The sequence below is a fragment of the Schistocerca americana genome, chromosome 4, assembly GCF_021461395.2.
Source record: "Schistocerca americana isolate TAMUIC-IGC-003095 chromosome 4, iqSchAmer2.1, whole genome shotgun sequence".
Lineage (NCBI taxonomy): Eukaryota > Metazoa > Arthropoda > Insecta > Orthoptera > Acrididae > Schistocerca > Schistocerca americana.
In genome coordinates this window covers 560,976,668-560,997,306 of record NC_060122.1, presented here as the reverse complement: position 1 = coordinate 560,997,306, position 20,639 = coordinate 560,976,668, and the positions used below count along the sequence as shown (strand labels likewise).

Genomic DNA, 20,639 nt, shown 5'->3' with positions numbered 1-20,639 from the left:
AGCACTGCCCGGCAAACGTGCTGCACGGTCAGTCGCAGGAACAGCAACCTCGTCAATAGCTTCCACCAGGATAGGACGCCTTCCTCTTACAGGTATCACACCAAGCTCAGCCGTATTTGAGAATTTTGTTGTCATCTTCTTGAAACCATTTAATGACATCAGGCCTTTGTCGAGACCTTTCAGTCGGAGACAGTGTCTCAGTGCTGCACTGTAATTGCTGCCTTCCACTAGCAGCACACGGCCACTCTTCTCGATAGCCGTACTGTTGACTCTTGGTATGGCTTGTCAAATGAGAGTGTGGATGTCATACACTCAAACAAAAAGTGCACATTGCTAGATTTCGAGCTAGTGGCCACATTTGGAACTAATTCGTTTCCCAGCGTAAAGTGATTTCGCATTAAAGTGTTATGTATCTACCAAACTTCGCTGCCATACGATAATTACGTCCCACACTGGACCTTCGTGAGAAGCTGCAATTTAATTACAGCCTCCCGGTATTATCCTCCTCGTAACACAAGCGTAAAGTTAGCATCGCGTCGTCCGACAGGTACAATAGTAAAGCGCAGGCCAGGTCACAGTGCCGGAGAATAATAATCTGAGTAGCAACGTGATTTTATTCTAGGATTCGTTAGCGCCAATCCCGACAACTAAGGGCGTCGCCGTATTCAAGGATTTGGCGAATATACACACATCAAAAAAAGTTTTGCTTCACCTCGGTTCCCAGAACTCCTGAAGACAGGCATTGACTGTGGATATTGTATCACAGACACAGTGCCTTTCACTGTTCAGAGATGGCACTAAATCGCCCAAAGATATAAACAACCATGCATGTGCAACGGAGGGGATCCAACAGCCGATCAGTTACAGTCATTCCACCAGAAAGGAGGTACACGGCTCGTGTTGTCTGTAGTTCAGTCATGCCCAGACGGTCAATACCGCGGTTCGATAGCGTCCACATTGTTACTTTGTGCCAGGAAGGGCTCTCAAAATGGGAAGTGTCCAGACGTCTCGGAGTGAACCAAAGTGATTGTGTTCGGACATGGAGGAGATACAGAGAGATAGGAACTGTCGATGACATGCCTCGCTCAGGGCGCCCAAGGACTACTACTGCAGTGGATGACAGCTACCTTCGGATTATGGCTTGGAGGAACCCTGACAGCAACGCCACAATGTTGAATAATGCTTTTCGTGCAGCCGCAGGACGGTGTGTTACGACTCAAACTGTGCGCAGTAGGCTGCATGATGCACAACTTCACTCCCGAAGTCCATGGCGAGGTCCATGTTTGCAACCACGACAACGTGGAGCGCGGTAGAGATGGTTCAAATGACTCTGAGCACTATGGGACTCAACTGCTGAGGTCATTAGTCCCCTAGAACTTAGAACTAGTTAAACCTAACTAACCTAAGGACATCACAAACATCCATGCCCGAGGCAGGATTCGAACCTGCGACCGTAGCGGTCTTGCGGTTCCAGACTGCAGCGCCTTTAACCGCACGGCCACTTCGGCCGGCGCGGTAGAGATGGACCCAACAACAAGCCAAATGGACCATTCAGGATTGGCATCACGTTCCCTTCACCGGTAAGTGTCGCATATGCCTTCAACCAAACAATCGTCGAAGACATGTTTGGAGGCAACCTGGTCAGGCTGAACGCCTTATACACAGTGACCAGTGAGTGCAGCAAGGTGGAGGTTCCCTACTGTCTTGGGGTGGCATTATGTGGGGCCGACGTACGCCGCTGGTGGTCATTTAAGGTGCCGTAACGGCTGTACGATACGTGAATGCCATCCTCTGACCAATAGTGGAAACATATAGGTAGCGTATTGACGAGGCATTCGCCTCCATGGACGACAATTCGCGCCCCCATCGTGCACATCTTGTGAATGACTTTCTTCAGGATGACGACGTCGCTCGACTAGAGTGGCCAGCACGTTATTCAGACATGGCCCTATTGAACATGCCTGGGATAGATTGAAAAGGGCTGTTTACGGACGACATATCTCACCAACCACTCTGTGCCGAATCGCCCTTGAGGAGTGGGACAATCTGGACGAACTGTGCCTTGTTGAATTTGTGGGTAGTATGCCACGACGAATACAGGTATGCTTCAGTGCAAGAGGACGTGCTACTGGGTATTAGAGGTACCGCTGTGTGCAGCAATCTGGACCACCACCTCTGAAGGTCTCGCTATATGGTGGTACAACATACAATGTGTGGTTTTCACGAGCAATAAAAAGGGCGGGAATGATGTTTATGTTGATCTCTATTCCAATTTTCCGTACAGGTTCCGGAACACTCGGAACCGAGGTGATGCAAAACTTTTTTTGATGTGTGTATTTAACTTTGCCGCCGGATGACCTATCTGTCACCGCCGTCGTCAGTTACCTGAGGGAAGTAACTCCATTGCTCCACACATCTCTGAATTTTGTTAATTTCGTTATGTTAACGATAGTATATAAAATGTCTTTATAGTATTTCCTGGGGTGAATATTGGAGACCATTGCCCAAACGAGAGTGGAAAAACGCCTAAAACCAGAGTAGGCTGACATTTACACCATCCACGAGAGTTAATCCACCGTGCAGATTCTTTTCGTCCTTATATCGCAAGCTAATTCGCTCTGCGTTAAGCTGTACGAGCATACTGAACAGCAACGTTAGCATTGACTGGCATTGCAGATAGAGGTTGATCATCATAATATTCATTTTTGTTTAGTCATGTTTGCCTGTTGCAATTTCAAGTAGACTGCAGCTCCTCTTTCCATTTATTCTTAGGGCGCCCAAAATTTCCTTTCCCTTGAACTGTATATATATTAATTTAGGTATTCGTTCATTTGATACCCATTAGATGTGTTCATGCCATTTTTTCTACACTGCTCTGTTTTCTAAAGTGTCCTTTTGGCACACGGTTCATTTCTGGTTTCACTATTTTCATCCGACTGACGTGTCTGTAACCATTTCTGATGTTTCAATCGTCGTTCAAGTCTGTAGTCTATACAATAGAACTGGTTCATTACTCAAAAAAAATCAAACAGAAACAAATTCAGTTTACTATTATTTTTAAAATGATATTCGTTTGCGACACTTCGAGATAGTAACGAACTGTTAACCCTTGGAACGAAACTGTTTACTGGATCACTGGACTATTGGGAGGACATTTACGGAAGGATAAGTGTAGATGAAAAGCGTAGTTCAAGCACTTGATTCTGTTAGTCAGTATCAGGACTATAAACCAGAAGCATCGAAGATTAGCCACACTACTGCTTCTGCGTAATTGACACTGACGTAGTAGGCTGCTTCTTTGCCTCTTAGACAGCTCACTATGGGGAAACTTGTAGTGCGGGCTTCCCATGCGGAGTCACTTGAAGGCGAAGAGTGCAGTCTTCTGCTCGGCCAGGCTGAGTCAGCGCCGGGTGCGTAACGCCGGAAGTGCACCTGAGCGCCGGCCCGCTCGCCGGAAGTGCCGCTGCCCGCTGTCTGCAGATAGTGCGCCCGCCTCCCGATACAATATAAAGGGACCGCCCACAACAGGGGGCTTCAGCCAGCGGACAGGCAGAGCGACATGAGGTCTCTCTGGACGCTGAGACTGTTGGCAGCCGCCGCCGTGTCTGCACTGCGCGGGGCTTCGGGGCTGCCGGCGCCGGCGCCGGCCTTCCTCAGCACTGGTGAGCCTCCACTGGCGGGATGTGATTCCCCACCGCTGAACGCGCCTACTGAAGCTTTAGTTTCTGCGCTGGTTTCTTGTGACTGGTTTTATACAGGGTTTCTCAGTTTCACAGTTCTTCTGTAGTGGTCAATCCAAGGATTGGTTTGCAACAGCTACAATTGCAGCTTGTCTCCATTCTGTGCGTCTTTCAGCTTTTCTCTTCATTTCTTTATAAGTGTTACATCCCACATCTTTCACGATTTGATCCATGTACCTCAACCGTGGTCTTCCTCTTGGTTTTCCTCCATCGAAATATCCCTCTGTGATTGTGTTCAGGAGTCCTTTATGTCTCAATAGATGGCCTGTAAATTGCACTCTTCTTTTAACAATGAAACTCCAGAAGCTTCTCATCTCACCCGCTCTTTCCTGAACCACTTCGTTTGTGACCTTGTCGATACATTTTATTTTGAGCATGCGTCTATAGCACCACATTTCAAAAGAATTTAGCTTCTGGTCTTCCTCTGTCCTGAGAGTCCATGTTTCACAACCATAGCATGCCACACTCCACACATATGGTTTCAAAAATCTTTTCCTGATTTCAAGGCTGATGCTCTTAGATGTTAAGATGTTTTTCTTCTTGTTAAAAGCAGCCTTTGCTTGAGCAATTCTTCTTCTCACTTCTGCCTTTCTCTTCCATCCCTGGTAATATTTCTGCCTAGATAAGTAAATTTATCAACTTGTTCAAGCAGTTCAATACCTACATGAACTTGGACTTTCACTTGATCTTTTTTGTCGCATGCCATTACTTTTATTTTTGCTTTATTAATTCTCATATTATATTCTTCCCCCATAACTTTATCCATTCTATTCATTAGGACTAGAAGATCTTCTTCACTTTCAGCTAGGACAGCTATATCATCGGCACATCTTATCATATCTATTCGTTGGCCATGAATTACTACACATTCCATCCCTGGTAATATTACTGCACACTCCGTCTTAAGGCCACGAGTGTCTTACCGGGACCATCCGACCGCCGTGTCATCCTCAGTGGAGGATGCGGATAGGAGAGGGGTGGGGTCAGCACACCACTCTCCCGGTCGTTATGATGGTATTCTTGACCAAAGCCGCTACTATTCCGTCGAGTAGCTCCTCAGTTGGCATCACGAGGCTGAGTGCACCCCAAAAAACGGCAACAGTGCATGATGGCCTGGATGGTCACCCATCCAAGTGCTGACCACACCCGACAGCGCTTAACTTCGGTGACCTCACAGGATCCGGTGTATCCACTGCGCCAAGGCCGTTGCCAATACTACTGCCCACATCAGTAAATTTATCAACTTGTTCAAGCAGTTCATTGCCTACATGAACTTGGACTTTCACTTGATCTTTTTTGTCGCTATTTTGTTAGATTTTCACTGGGCAGTCGAATTTTTTAATTAAATTATATAGAGGTCCTAAGCAATTACTACAATTCGCAGTTATCTCGGTGAGATGGTTGCAGTGGCAACTGAACGGGTATCGCCCAAGCTAGTTATTCGCATTCATACAATACGACTCATCCACATTTCCGCTTGAGAAACTGTCAATAACATATTAAAGAGATTAGTGGTATTAAATAGTAAGACATGAGTCAGTACTTGAACGAAAGTAAGTAATTATCCTCACTTACATGAATTTACAATCATGCGTGTACCTTAAGAGACCAAGGCGAGGAGGAGCAAAGTTAACGAAGTTAGTAAAAAAAGAAGAATGCCAGACAAATGTTGCTTCACAAATACTTCGCAACTTCGACTTATTCTTCTAAATTTTAAAACACTAGGGATTCTTGCTTTACATATTAGACTTTTTCCTTATTCATCAGTGGCACAGTGCACAATTAGGTCATTATATTTAGAGAAAAAGTAATTTCACTGGCACAGGAAAAAAATACTATTAAGTTGTTATAAAGTCCTGAGGATTCTTCCAGTGAATCTGTCTTGCGTCCTCTCTAATATGTGACTGCTTCCAGCGCTTTATTGACAATGGTGTTATTACATAATAACGCGTTTTTCCTCCTGTGCAAACGTAATCCGTTTCAATGCCGACTGCTAATCCGTGCACCGAGGATCGATCCTCTGCAAGTCTCCCTGCATTTCGCTACAACTTTTGGCCTTGCCACCTCATTAGATGCAACACCCAGTGAACAGTCGTGGTCCTTTAACAGAGCCTTGGTGTACTCCCGAAGTTAATTTTACATGCGAAGATTTCTCTCCGTTGACAATGACGTACCTTTTTCTGATTCCTAGGTATTGTTCAGTCTAGTCACAAAGTTGGTCTGTTATTCCACAGTCACCTAAGTTGTTCATTAGATGACTGTGTGGAACTGGATGAAACACCTTCGTTCGATTCCCGGCGGGGTCGGGGATTTTCTCTGCCTCGTGATGGCTGGGTGTTGTGTGCTGTCCTTAGGTTAGTTAGGTTTAAGTAGTTCTAAGTTCTAGGGGACTGATGACCATAGATGTTAAGTCCCATAGTGCTCAGAGCCATTTGAACCATTTTTTTTTTTTTTTGAAACACCTTCCGGATGTCAACAAAGAAGTCTTCAGCTTGAGTGTCGGTATCGACTACTTTCTGGACAAACAGAGCGAGCTGAAATTCATCTTGCAGTAATCTTTCCATCTTCATGTAACTACGACATTCAAAATCTACTGTTTGTTTGGCGTATTCTTCACATGTTCGTATTACTTTGTTATTTGTTCCTATTATTTACGCTTTTTACTGCTTGTGCCGTCACTAAATTAACCATTCTTGGATGTCGTATCAGGTGTACCACCAACTTGTCACAATCACATATGCCATCAACGTCTCCCATCTTTTGGTAAAGTCTTCGACAGATTTCTTTTCTCACATAATCTTTTTGGTACTTTTTCATTTTGTACTCTATGTATCCATTTAATTACTAGATTTCGACGATAGCGCCTTATTTCAAAAACTTACTGTTTTCCATCTCCTTAACTCCAGTGGTCCAAGTTTCACTTTCGATCAATGCTGCACTGAAGACGCACACCTTCAGGAAGTATATCCTCATCGCCAAATTTCGTACTAGTACAGCCTTTTTACTGAAGAAAACTTTTTTCGCCTAGGCCAATCTGTTATTGTTAAACTTAATTTCGTAGACAGGGGAATTATTTCCTTCACTCCTGTCCTATTTTGCCCTAGATTTTGACGTTAAGTAACAAAAAGATTTGCACTGTATTTATTTGTGAAACCGTCTCCTTGCATGATATTTCTTACTGATGCAAGCTTATAAATGTGTCGGTCTTTTAGTTTACTTTTATTTAACTTCCTTTCCAATGAGTTACGTGTCTTCACTTCGGTGGCATAATTGCGTTCATAACACACATGAAATAAAAATAAAATTAGAACGGTATAAAAGGAAATGCCCATGTGAGACTAATATTTCCAATTTACTCAGAATCGTCGACTTTGTCAAATTTGATCGCATTTCCCGATATATAATTCTAAGGGCGCGATCCTTTATCAGTGAGAAAAGATATGAAAAATAGTTAGATGGGTTTCATAGAAATATTGTTTAATAATTAATCATTTCGTACTATCATTTAGTGAAAAGCCACATTAGTTAGTCATTTATAGCTCATACATCCTCTGTACTACTAGTGACTCGCTTGCAGAATATCTCAAGAACTTTAACACTTGGAAACACATTTATTCATTTCACAATTATGCTCCTTTTTAGTAATCGTTAGGCTTTAAGTGATTCAGACGCTGCTCTGGAGGCCTGACTATAGACAATTCATTTGGCTCCTCAGGCAGTAGCTTTCTGAGTTAAGAGCTGAACAGTGGTTGCAAACAATCATGCTCCATCAAGCAGAACATACTACTGTTGAACAGCTTCAGTCATTTGAACAGTGTCGCGTTGTTGGCCTACGGGAGGCTGGGTGGACATATTGACGGATTGCTACGCATGATGGTCATAGTGTATCGGTTTGTGTCGATGTTTTCAACAGTCGTCTGTGGATCATTCCCACATCTACAGACGAGATTCTGGATGTCCGCGTAGCACAGATACACTTCAAAATCTACGAATTGTGCGAGCAAGGGTGACCCATCGAACATCGTCCAGGGACGAAATCCGGGCACATCTTGGATTTGCTGTGTCTCTGGTTAGCCAACAATTGGCAACATAACAGAGCTAAGCATGGTTACACTGTTGTAGTGGAGGTGTTAATTGGAGAATGGAGTGGCACTCTGATCCCTCAACTGATGAGAGTAGGTTCTGTCTACAAGCGAGCGATGAACATGCATGTGTATATCGTAGACGTGGTGTGATGCCTATTTTGGAGTGTATTCCCCCACGACAACAGTCCCCATTCCAGATTTCTGATATGGGAGGCCGTCAGTTACAACACGCGGTTACATTTGGTGTTTCTGCAGGGTAAAGTAACCAGTGCCCTCTACCTTGCACAGGTTGTTACCCTTTCTTCAGCAGGGAGGTGATGTGCTTTCTCAGCAGGGCAATGCACGCCCACATACAGCTACTGCGACACAACTTGCTCTTGGTGGTGTGCAACTGCCCTGGCCACATGATTACCAATCTGTCACCAATTGATACGTATGGGACATTTTTTTGTTTATTCGTGTGCGAAATACATCACAAAATAAATAGATACTAAAAAACCCATGTATATAATTTAAAATGCAAAATTGTATGTTTCTATAAAAACAAACACGTCAAATGCAAAACATAAGATATATTTCGCTCGGTGTAGGCTGCAACTGTTTCGGTAAAATTCAGGAGATCCTCTTGGTGAACACTGTGGCTGCCTCCTCTAATGGGCATCTTAGAACTTATAAGTTCTGGGTAACACCACCTTCCCATAAGTTGTTTTGATCGCCCTGTGCCTGTACGAAGTCAGTTCAACGTTTACCACAGTCGCCAGTCTAGGTCGAAGCCCTTGGGTACAGCTCCCCTTGTGATAAGGACTCCTGGATGTTCTTCTTGCAATAATGATTTTGTGGAGATTCCAGTTGGTTGTACTGAGTATATGAAATTTCGTCTGTGTATTGATGTACTGATGCGACCGTTAAGGCACGCTTTACTGAAACATGTGTGTTTCATTTGGTCTGAATTTCTTGCATCACTTGTTAATAAAATGACCTTGTCCTCGACAGAGTTTTTTTCCGGCAGTAACATGTTTAACGAAGTGCAACTGTAATTAGGACAAGCGTGGGCGTAGGTGACAAAAGGAACCCAAGGTTTGCACCATGACAGTTATTAGAGGGCTTTTCGGAAAGTAAGGAACGATAGGTCGCGAAATGGAAACCACAGTGAAAACCAAAACTGTTTTATTTGCAACAGTATCTACAACTTCCAGCTACTTATCTCTACAGTCGCCAATCCGACTTGACGTTCGTCGTAGCGTTGTACCAACTTTCCAATAGCTTCGTTATCGAAGGCAGCTGCCAGTGCTTTCCGCCAATTCTCTACGCTGGCCTACAGCTCGTTGTCTGTGCCAAAATGTTGTCTTCGTAGCCAGAGGTTCATGCCAGCAGAGATGAAACTCAGAGGGAGAAAATTACGGGCTGTATTGTGAGTAATCAAACATTTCCAATTGAAAACGTTGCAGGAGGCTCTTCATTGCCCCTGCAGAATGCGGCTGAGAATTGTCTTCAAGAATAAAATACACGACAGTTATGTAATGTTGGCTGCATAGCTTCAGACGAAATTTCTCACCAAGCACTCCTACTTGGAGGAGACACTATTGTTCTAGGTATCTTTATATGCTCCCTGTGTGCTCAGAACTAAAAAGAACGAAGTAACGCGATCGACGGGCATAATGGAGACACTGCCCAACACATCTGTGCAAAACTTCATCGGGCTGTCACCGTGGATTCCATTCCACGACCGACAGTTCCTCACTTTCCGAATAACCCTCGTACCTTGCTTCGCAGAGGAATGAAATGCTCAACACACAGCTTTATAGCACCGTACAGGGCTCGCATCCTGACACGGAAAGTCTCGCCGTAAGAACAGCGAACACTGCACACTTCACTGACAAAATACCACAGATGCAAACAAGACCTGGAGAATGCTGTCGATACCCCATTAGATGACACACTCTTCGGGAAAATAGGACGCTTTCTGAAACACAAGATCTACCTATTAGTATCAAGGGCGATCTCTGACTGTGTAAGCCTGACGTCTATGAAATCCTTTGCCAACGCGACGTGAAAAATATACAGCAGAATACTCGTACAATTGAATGTCGCTTCCGTAACCGCTCGAGTAATGCTGCAGAACGAGTTTACTGTCGCAGAGCACCTTACCTAAAGACACAGAACGGATTAGAACTGTACAAAATTTCAGGCACAGTCTCCTATTGTGACTGCGTCAGTAACGAATCTGTTGAGATGCGCGTTGGGGGACGGTTGAACAACTGCGGTTACAATCTCAGTGAGGTACAACGCGTCGGAAGGAGCTACTACATAACAACAACGAACTGTCTTCCTAGGTAGACGAAGTAACTGCGGGTATGTATCCGAGATGCGTTATAAGACTCGAAGCTCAGGCGAAGCGGCGAGCAGCAGGGATGGGGGAAAGAGGTAAAAGCAGCATTATCGCCCATAGGGAGCCAGTTCAACAGCGGACGTGATGATGTGAACTTGGTTGATCGCTGAAATCCTCCCATTGGAGCCGTAGAGGCAGCTATGCGCGAGTGAATTATTTTGTCACCAATTATGCCGAGAGAAACTGAAGAGTAACCAAAGGCACTCGTTTAAAACCGAAGCATACATTTTCTGTTTCCTGTTTATAGCTGCCTTTCACTGAACTGTGAAGCCGGAACGCTACAAGGATATCAAAGAAAACAGTGCCATCGGTAACAGCGTCGCTCTCACATTTCATTATAATGAGTTGTATGTAGCTAACGTTTCCTCTAATTCAGTCGTGCGTGTATGCGACAATAAAATGTTTTCCTCTTTCGCTGCCTTTTGCAGTCGGTACTCGCAGCAGTAGCGCATATGGACCGTAATCTTGTGTGGTTATTTTACTGATTTGTTAACATAATCTCGAAGGGTAGCTCTAAATGTCGTGGATTATCTACGATACAGTAAAAAACGGTAGAGCAGCGAAAAGACCATGATATACAAGCAGTTTATGACAATTGGTCCACAAAACACAGCCATAAGAATCGCATTATGTATTGTTATGGTCGTGCCTTGTCTCTTCTGAGACCTGCTGAAGAAGACACCGTCACGTGTGTTCCTAAGGATTAGCCTTAACAGGAATGTGAACTTTTTGGAATTACAGAGAGAAATTAAAATTGGTGACATCTTAAATAGGAGACAAATAATGTTAGGTTAACTTCTGATTAGCAAAACAGTGCAACATCCATTATAACGAGACCATTTTACTTCATAGTTTGTATTGTACTTTGTAAATAAATTAGACAATCACATCCAGGAGGAAAGGGATCTGAAGTCACCCCTGATTATTTGTATTTTTTGTTCTGTGATTTATGTAAATCACACAAGGCGAAGTCTGGGATGGATCTTTCAAAAGGTCAATGGCTGGAGCTAGAATCCCGCGTCTTAAGACTCCAGCATCTAGGGGATACTAAACTCTGACCTTCCTTCTATAAAGTGTTCTCGGTAACCTTGCAGCATCAAATTAGAATAAACATCAAATTTCCACTGTAACTGAATCACTGTATACGAGGATGTCGCGATAAATTTCTTTCTTCCGTTTACTTATTTTATTTTAGTCTTTTTTTTTCTAATGCGGAGAAATCAGTCTGCATTCCAACATTACGTAGTCCCACCGTTTAAGTATGTCACCTCGGGGAAAAGCAGAATGATTTCTTTGAAGAGACCGATACAAAATATTCCTCTCCCGCTCTACCCCAAATGAGAGAAGGCCTGTTGTTCTTTAACAATGTCAGCATCCACCCGAATCTAACCACTAACCTTTCGTCTTTCGTTCCTTAGACCGGAGAGGAAGAGTTCTAAGAAAGTGTGCCCGTCATCACATGTCGACGCAGGAAATCGATCAATCGGGCGTATAAGCATATTTCGTGTAACATAACCAGTTGTTTGAATAACCCTGTTACACGATTCGACAAGTGCACTGATACGATACCGATGGACAGTTTCCTGTGAAAAAGGTCGATAGACTGCATGCAATCGAACACTGTCAGCACCTGATACATCTTCTACTTCGTATTTTCAAAATTCGTCCGCTTTTTATATATACGCTGGTATTCATGGCGCTAATCTGGTTAAGGTACTGGTGGAGGAATGAACTTTGAGTTGTGACCATATCCACGCCTTTGTAGTTTGTTTCTTATCGATGATTCTTCTCTTAAAACCTATACCGATCTTCAGCAGCTTGTAGTTTCATAATTGTGCATTTTTCTGCGCTATGTTCCTAACACAATTTTCCATCGTTCTTGGCAGTAGTGTGGTCACGCTGTTTCTTGCATTTAACGGTAGTACGAATTTTCTTATGCCATTTGTATAGTATTCCTACTACACTTTTTGTATTGCTGTGTCTCTTCTGTCCTGTTAAGCCAGTCCCCATGCTCCTTTACAATACTGTGCATTTTATTCGTGTTATCACTGCTTGTTCTTAACACATTATGTACTGATAATGCGCTTCTTTAAAGAGGTGTTTTGAGTCTCATTTAATTTCGTGCTATATCGTCTGCTATCGTTAGCATTACTATTCATGACCCACGCAATTTCATTCCTCGTATGAATTTTTTCTTCGCTTACATCGCTCCTTTTCGACACGCAAGCCAAACTTACCTGCGATAATCTGTAAACATGCTCTACACTCTCCACGATACGATTTTGTCTTTAATGTTCTTCCATGTATGTTACTGTCAGTTGCTTTTGGTAGGTGTTGCAAACAGTTCGACTGATTTTGAACTTTGTGATAGTATCAGGATTTTCAAGGATCACTCTCTACCGTAGTGTGGCTGAACGAAGGATCATAAGTACGAGTACTATGAAGATATCTGAATATTTATTATTCTCTCTTCAATTACTAGCCAAGAATGCAGAAGTGGTCCGCTGTTATATTTTATTTCTGGAAGCAAATATCTTCACCAAGCAGATTTTAATTTTTTACCTGTTATTCAGAATTACTTGTAATGGAATTCTACAGCATATTTAACTGTGGCAAGTAAATCGTCAAGCTCAGCGTACTGGAACTCGTCTCGGGAAAGACTGACTTAGAACCCGGTGTTCCAGGTGTAGCGGTTGGAGAGGAGATGCCGGCGTTAGCGTACGCTGGTGCGGGGACTTTCCAGAATGGAGTGTACACCACAATGTACGACAGCTTTGGAGAACCTCTGCATAGCTTCTGGCCTTTGGACGGACTCTGGAACGGCGCAGAACTAGCTCCCTGGCTGTCAACGAATACTTTCAGGTATCGTATGAAGAACGTTCTGGGGAATGGATTGTGGGGAATTAATGTACGACTACAGGGCTATGGCGAATCTTCCTGGTTTTGGAAGTTACCACTTTTTTCTTTCTTTCCGTCGATACTAATAGGCAGCTGAGCTACTTTTAAATATTAATTCACGATATTTTATTTTATAGACGAATTTCTCTTATATGCCTCACAATTATAGGAGATTAATTAGGAATTACAGTTTTTCCACTTCTTGAGTTTTGAAGTACACTTTCCTTTTAATAAACATCATGAAAATTTTTTATCTGTTGCGACACAAGCGGACGCTACCTCAGGACTTATGGTAATCATACTTGATAGGTATATAGCAGAAGCGAATGGGACTTTGTTTTATCTTTTCCTGTTCATGAGAAGTGGTTATGGTGCAGAATCAAATTCATCCCACTAAGATTCTTATTATATTAATTTTTGTGTGCTATCTTACTTCTACAGTGTGTTTTATTCGGTTTGTAGTGAACAGGAGAAACTATGGTTTATTAAAATAGATAGATACTCATACTGTAAATCACTTTGGCAGCCTGTGTTCTAGAGCTATGAGGATAATACCGTTTCGTTTCAAAATATTTTTAGTTGTTACTATAAGCATTCGACGTAGTACTAAACTACCTTGTCGACTGAGGAGAGTTACCAATTTTCTCACATCCATAAGTAAACCAATGTTTATGTTTTGCTTTAACTGTAGCTTTTCCTTTCCTTCTCATTTAAGAACAATAATCTGTATTCTCAATACTACTACCCGAGACGATAGACGAATCTGAGCTCCTTGTCTCCTTTTTCCTTACCTCCTTTTGTTCTTCCAGAACAAAGAAAAAAATGAAAATAAAAAATGGTAATCGGCAATTTGTCATTCGAAACTTGATTGCTTCATAAAATAGCACTACTGTCCTTAAGGCAGAGCATATACGTAGAGAACGTATCAAGAAAATATGTAGAAAGTTATGTATGTGAAGTTTTAGAGTGTCAAAAGCTTCATGATTTTCTAGTGAAGAACCTGTGACAGTTTTGTACGCAGCTTTTTTACACCCTAATCAGAAGGTAAGTGTACTAGATTTTTCTAGCTTTTAGAAATGAAAAAATCACAGTATACTGTTGATATAATTGTTAACTATTTTCCCAAAAATCGCCATCCCGTTCAGTGCATGTTCTCAGCCGTGGCAACAAGATTCTTTGTGCTGTCCACGAAGAACTCTCCTATCAACTCCTTCCTGCACATCCACTCATGTGTGTCTTCACGGAAGTGGAAAGATGATAATCTGCGGGCGCCAAGTCAGAAAAATACAGGCAGTGGTTTAGAACATCCCAACCAAAAGAGACCAATGGCGCCTTGGTGGCTAAGACCGAGAGTGGGAGGGGTTGTGAAACAAGCACCCTCCTTTTGTCAGCATTCCGCTCCTTTTGTTTCGAACGCTGCTTCTGATCTTCTTCAGGGTCTCACAATATCGTTGCTGTCTGATGATCACCAACGTCATAATTTTTTGCCCGAAATTTTTTTCAATTGTTTTTGCAGATATGGAAATCGGTGTGACGCCTTGTGACTACTGTCTTTTCATCTCAGGCGTGTAACGAGCCGCCACGTTTCATCTCAAGTCACAAAAGAGCCTAGAAAATCTTTACCTTTCAATTCGATTCGCCCAATAAACTCGCGGGTGCTGTTGACCCGACTTTTCTTGTGCTGCTCTGTCAGCTGTTTTCGGATCAATCCTACGCACAGTTTCTGTTAACCCAGTGTTTTTGTGAGTGTCTGCCATAAGAGAGTTTTGTAGTATCGTGAACATACAAAAGGAGGTTGATCCACTTCCAATCGGCGGTCTTCAGGATCACTTTCCTCAATTTTTTGCATCAACAGTCAAAATGGAAGGCCTTATGCTCTTCTACTCGTCATGATCGTTTGTTCTGCCTTCGCTAAACTTCCTGCACTACTCAGACACATTAGTTTTATTCATAACACCTAAGGCGTAAATCTTTCTGATTCGCGAAAAAATTTCTATAGGTTTTATTCCTTCCGCGAGGAGGAACCGGATATCAGCAAGTGGCTCTCACTTGGCGGGATTTCTTAGCATCTTCCACGCAACTGCACACTCGTACCACCGCGTTCCTGCGATGCTAGCTCTGGTCAGGGTCCCCCCGCCACTCCCTCTGCCACTCAGTGTTACCAACCCTCAGAAACAAAAATCGCAGACTGTTGTGGTCACAATACACTCACTTTCTGAACATTATATATACATATATTCTTAGGGCTGCAGTTTGGCACACATACAAGAAAACCATGAAAGTGTATCAAATTAAATAACATTTCTGGTAGAAAATAGGACGGGTAAGCTTTTTAGGTATGGTACGTGCTTTCCTCGTTTATGTCAGCATTCTACTCGATGAACGCTAGGTGGGAGCTGACGCAGAGCTTCCTGTTACGTGCTTGGTTGGATTAAGTTTTACGGACAATGGTGACTTAGATATTGTTGATCTCCAATTGTTAGCCCATAAATGTGCTATGTGCGGGCAAGTCACTGAGAACGATTTTTTCAGTTCACTCTCGTGCCAATGATGGAAAATGTCCAGTTGGCGGGGCCGGCTGTAGATAACTTTTCCATATGAGTGGTGTCATCCCTCCCCACTTTTCCCTCGCACTCTGTAGTCCTCGTTAGTTTATGTTAGGCACTGTACACACGTGGGCCTCCTCTCAACTTGACTCTCCAAGCGGCCGCTACTGTTACGCGTCATTCACGAAAACCTTACAACTGTGTCACCTCCGGAGTCGCTCTCCTCTTCACGCCTCAAGTGGCGACTGATGTCACCTGAGCATTGCACAACCCCTGCCAGTTCGCCAAATCTCTGTATATCGATACTGTCAACTTTAGATGGTGCAAATGGTTCAAATGGCTCTGAGCACTATGCGACTTAACTTCTGAGGTCATCAGTCGCCTAGAACTTAGAACTAATTAAACCTAACTAACCTAAGGACATCACACACATCCATGCCCGAGGCAGGATTCGAACCTGCGACCATAGCGGCCGCTCGGCTCCAAACTGTAGCTCCTAGAACCGCACGGCCACTCCAGCCGGCCAACTTTAGATTCAGCAGGGAAACATGAAGGAGGACGTAAGGGCCTATGAGTAAAACTGCGTGGCTAGTCACGATTTATCTCTTCCCTGAAAATCCTTGCATGAAGGGAACAGCTATTTCTTTCAAATGTGTAGTAATAGTCATCATCACGCTCATAAAGGTGCAACGCCATGAAGGAGAAATACAATAAAAATCACATTTGTTTGAAGTGTACTACATGCTTATACATGCAAATGATTAACATTTCAGCGCAACTTCAGATAGTAGGTAGGATTAACGCACTCTGATTCAGAAATAACATGTGGATGTTTTTTGTTTGTAAGAAGATCACGTTATGCTTCATGTAAGTAGGAGAGATTTCAGTCAACACTTGTCAGAATTTGACAGCGGTATGATTGTTCCTAATCGTAACTGCTGCTTATAGCTGCACGATGTTGTTAAAAAATGGCTTTGAGCACTAAAGGTCATCAGTCTCCTAGAACTTAGAACTACTTAAACCTAACTAACCTAAGGACATCACACACATCCATGCCCGAGGCAGGATTCGAACCTGCGACCGTAGCGGTCGCGCAGTTCCAGACTGTAGCGCCTAGAACCGCTCGGCCACCTCGGCCGGCGTGATATTGTTCCTCACGTTGATCGCGATCCGAAGACTTTATGAGAAAATGTAATCGACGGGTTTTAAAGAACCATACTTAACGACATGTGGGATCTCAACGGCCCCACACAACTAGCGCCCGAGGGGACATACTGCTCTATCGGCTGCTGTGTACGATAGCGTAGCCACGTCAGTTACGTTGAATCAGGAAACGGTTTTGGTTATAGCAAGACACGTATCCACAAGAACAGTGTGACAGGGGCACCGGACAGCAACAGGGCGACAATGGTTGCCACTTCACTTCACGCAGCAGCAGAGGGAGGCATCACAAAAGTAGCGCCTAAGATCAGCGAGCAATATCAGGATAAACATACACCCCTTGAATGAATCACTGGTTCCGTAACGAGTTCTGTTTGTACGAATAGATAACGATGATTCCTCTCTTACTCTTCAACTTCGTCCACATGTTTACAATGTTTCGATAATTGTGTTTATTTAACTACACTGTCTACGTTACACAGTTTTGGAACGAAGGATGCAGAACGCAGATATGATTTGACCAGCATTATTTACTTGCAGAAAGATCTGACATTGTATTTGAAAATTGCTGTCAATAACAGTTGAGTTTTATGTGTCCATTTATGGAGTCAAACACCAGTGAACACAGAATATAAATACATTTTACAATTCCGTCGTTTTTAATCACTGGACCTTGAAAGGTCGTAAAAATATAAAGTATAACGTTACTGGAACGGATGACCGTAGCCATGGGGGATAATGTTTCCGCCGCATTTGTGCTGTGCGATATCGACAAAATATTTCCAACGTTCGAGCGCTCTAGCAAAGCATTCTATTATGATACCCTTCTACGTTATTTATTGAGTAAGCTGCAATCCTAATGGCCTGTAAACTGCAATTTTTCAGCGAGTTACATAGTGAGCGACATTGAATTTTTAGTTACACAACCGCCCCTGCTTAGCTTTGGTGTTTAACATTACATCATTTAATTAATTGTCAGATCATTAGAATTCTATGAAATGACACGTCATATTCTGCCAGGTTTCGCTTCCAAGAAATGTTGGTTACAGATTCTCGTAATTGCATATTTCTCTACTTGACAAAGTTTTTGTCCTAACTTTTAATTGCTATTTCAGTTCTTTCTTTAATAGCTGACGGAACGTACTACAATTTATAAAGAGCAATGCTTTACCTACACAAGCTTCCTAAATCCACATTTATCACGTAATTACTGTAAGATCTGTAAACATGCTATGTCATATTCGAAAATAATTCGGCAGAGTTTAACAAATTCCAATAGGTTTTTAACACTTCCGTTTATTATTTTACTTGTTTAGATATTCAGTATCAGCTAGCGTACCAATGTCGTAGCATCTAAAAATCATTGCTTTCTCTGTATTCATATCGGCAGAGCTAATTGTTCTTCTATAAAATCGTCGTTTGTGGGATTGCAGCTCGAATAAAAGAGTGGTATCTTTTAATGAAACACAACTGGGCAGGGATCTAAGCACATCTACTATCGGTGCTTTCCTACCACTGTGTTCCTCTATCCAGTATCTTCGAATACTAAGGTGTCCTTCCCAGGATTTCAACATCCGGTGTCTTCCACAAAAGGGAACCTCTTATTAAAATGCTAATTGTTTTGTAGTCCTTTATTTTTTATGCAATTTACACGCCATATAAATCATTGTCAATTGATATATCAATTACAAAAGCAGTTTTCCTTTAATTTTCTTTTTTACAATAATAAGGACGTATTGTGTTCCACTTGTCTGTTAGAACTATACGAACAGCATATAAGGAGACATAAGTATTTTGGACGATAGGTGATTCTATTTGTAGTATGGTGTTTAAGTTCTATCTAGAATACAATGAAGAGCCGAAGAAAACACCTGCCTAATATGTTATAGGGTCCCTGCGAGCACGCACAAGCGCCACAACACGTAGGGGCATGGACTCGAATGATGTCTGAAGTAGTGTTGGAGGGACCTTACACCGTGAATCCTGCAAGGCTGCCCATAAATCCGTAAGAGTGCGATGGGGGTGGAGATGTTTTTTCAACAGCACGTTGCAAGGCATCCCAGATATACTCAATAACGTTCATGTCTGGGGAGTTTGGTGGCCAGCGGAAGTGTTTAAAGTCAGAAGAGTGCTCCTGGAGCCCCAGTTCTGGACATGTGGGGTATCTCATTGTCCTGCTGGAATTGCCCAAGTCAATGGGAGTGCACAATCGACATGAATGGATTCATATGATCAGACAGGATGTTTATGTGCGTGTCACCTGTCAGAGTAGTATCTAGACGTATCAGAGGTTCCATATCACTCCAACTGCACCCGCCTCACATCATTACAGAGCCTCCACCAGCTTGAATAGTCTCTTGCTAACACGCCGGCTCCGTGGATTCATGAGTTTTGCTCCATACTCTCACACGTTCGTACGCTCGATACAATTTGAAACGAAACTCGTCCGACTAGGCAACACGTTTCCAGTCATCAACTTCCTAATGTCGGTGTTGACGGGCCCAAGCGAGGTGTAAATATTTGTGTCATGCAGTCATCAAGGGTACACGACTGAGCCTTCGGCTTCTAAAGCCCATATCGATGATGTTTTGTTGAATGTTTCGCCCACGCTGACACTTGTTGATTGCCCAGCACTGAAATCTGTAGCAATTTGTGGAAAGGTTGCTCTTCTGTCACGCTGAACGATTCTCTTCAGTCGTCGTTGGTCCTGTTCTTGCAGGATCTTTTTTCGGCCGCAGCGATGTCAGACATTTCATGTTTTACCGGATTCCTAATATTCACTGTACACTCGTGAAATGGTCGTACAAGAAAATCCCCGATTCATCGCTGCCTGTGTCCCATTGCTCGTATGCCGACTATAACATCACGTTCAAACTCACATGCAACTTGATAACTTGCCGTTGTAGCGGCAGTAACCGCTCTAACGACTGCGCCAGACTATTGTTGTTTCATACAGGTGCTGCCGACCACAGCGCCGTATTCTGCCTCTTTACGTATCTCTGTGTTTGAATACGCATGCCTATACCAGTTTCTTTGGTGCTTCAGTGTATATCTAAAATAGTAAATTAACACCTACTTCTGATATGGCATTACAATCCAAATCCGTTAAGTCTCTGCAATATACTCAAGTAGTATGTTGAGTAACTGACTGTGTCTGTTGAGATAGTCTTCTTTAAGTGAGGTGTTTGCAACCAGGAGCGATCCAGTTTCGACGGGAGAACCACGTGTCCTCCATTTGTCGTTTAGGAGAGAGAGTGTCTGGGACAACTTTTGATTGTTTAACGTGCAAAGTATGTCGTCTCTATTTGCCAACGTGAGACTCTGGTCTCCTTGCGAGTGTTAGAAACTTAGCGGGGTATGGTTTTGAATGACATCATTCCTCAGTAACATCTGGTTTTGTCTAACGAAGTTCAGTAGTAGCGGTCGGGTTGAGTTACGAATAAATTTTATCTGTATTTGATATTGTTTTCAGTAGTTCAGACGTTTAGTCTTTAGTATTGAAGTAGTTCGAAACTAACTCAATCTGCTTTGAACACTCCTTTTGCATACCAGCTATTGCTCTGACAACTTTGCTGTTTCGTTTCCTTTACCCTTCATCTCGCCTTACTGCATCTTATAAGGTATTTCAGGTTGCTGGATTCTTTTTCCGAGTTGTTGGGGGATCTGAAACTGTATTGCTGGGCTGTGAAAGTACGTATTACACATATTAAAGCATCTTTTGAGACATGGATAACCTGGCTACCTATCAAACAGAAGAAATCATCAGAGAAATTCCAATCGGACAATATTCCAAACATACTAAGTACTCTGTATAAATACC

At 42.9% G+C, this 20,639-nt stretch overlaps 1 protein-coding gene across 1 annotated transcript in view; it reads left to right on the top strand.

The window, feature by feature from the left end:
- The first annotated feature begins 3,536 nt into the window (after window positions 1–3,536).
- The window catches only part of LOC124612928, a 29,949-nt gene continuing 12,846 nt past the window's right edge, over window positions 3,537–20,639 (top strand). Inside the window, exons 1-2 of the mRNA XM_047141426.1 lie at window positions 3,537–3,662; window positions 12,899–13,076. Of these exons, the coding sequence (XP_046997382.1) occupies window positions 3,560–3,662; window positions 12,899–13,076 (281 nt within the window). The 5' untranslated portion in view covers window positions 3,537–3,559. The remainder of the gene's footprint in view (window positions 3,663–12,898; window positions 13,077–20,639) is intronic.